General features: G+C 42.7%; 1 protein-coding gene across 1 annotated transcript in view; it reads right to left on the bottom strand.

The window, feature by feature from the left end:
• Positions 1-342: 342 nt before the first annotated feature.
• The window catches only part of LOC146473937 (uncharacterized), a 1,427-nt gene continuing 786 nt past the window's right edge, over positions 343-983 (bottom strand). Inside the window, exon 1 of the mRNA XM_085117622.1 lies at positions 343-983. This exon is cut by the window's right edge and continues 786 nt beyond it. Within this exon, the coding sequence (XP_084973748.1) occupies positions 898-983 (86 nt within the window). The 3' untranslated portion in view covers positions 343-897.

Here is a 983-nt window from a genome sequence, read left to right as displayed (position 1 = left end):
GCCCTTCAGCTGCGGTGCGTTTTGCTCAAAACTAGACGCTATAAGAGCAACCTCGTTCCGAGGTCCTCGCTCATTCTCGAGGGAGGAAGAGAGGGACCCTGGGAACGACGGTGCCCGTACGCGTGATAGAGTTTGACGTCGGCGAGAATCATGACACAGATCACTGATTGCTATTGTCACATGCAGACACCTATACAAAACTTAATGTAATACAGTAAGTTGGATCGCCGTACTATAAATTTAAAGACCTGTTATAGTCCCAGAGTGTACCAAACATTTTAGTATAACTGGACTGAATAATACCATTCGTTATCAGGCTATCTGGGGGCCCGGTAAACACGACGTGCCTAAGCAGACACACTATAATTTCTGATTACTTCTAGTTTAGCCCTCAGTAATGATCCTAGAACTGACAGAGACCCTTGTGGAGCCACTTGAGATAAAATCGCTATCCATTTTTGTCCAGGGATAAAAAAAGACCTTGTTACAGACATCACAAACCGTTGGGGGTGACCGTATATTGTTTTACACTTTGTTTCTGCTCTATAATACGTTCAGTAGCCCCCGAGGGCCATGATATTTTACTCGCCGAAACTACATCAATTTTGGCGCACTTTTTAAATTTCACAGTTTTAGTTAGTACGTTATGATGTAGTGCGATATGCTTCGTGTTACAGTTTCTAAATCGGTTGATGCCGAGAAAGACATTTCACCTCGGCTGTCCTATACATAAACTTGGAACTACCGAGAGCTGTCATTGTGTCCACCTAGATTTGTCTTGGTACAAGACTATGAGACCATTTATTAAAGCTATATAATTATATATGATTGAATGTCTTTTCCACCACTACAAAATTCTCAGTTTACGATCCCGTAATGGACCGTTGTTGCAGCTGCTTACTCCACACTACATCCATCTATTTGTTTCGTCAATGCTTTCATCGCCCCTCTTGCTGCCAATGCCTTTAAGGAAGGCACTACTG

This window comes from Pavona decussata, unplaced genomic scaffold (assembly GCF_977016875.1).
Source record: "Pavona decussata unplaced genomic scaffold, jaPavDecu1.1 SCAFFOLD_92, whole genome shotgun sequence".
In the NCBI taxonomy this organism is placed as follows: Eukaryota; Metazoa; Cnidaria; class Anthozoa; order Scleractinia; family Agariciidae; genus Pavona; species Pavona decussata.
This window is presented reverse-complemented; position numbering and strand designations above follow the sequence as displayed.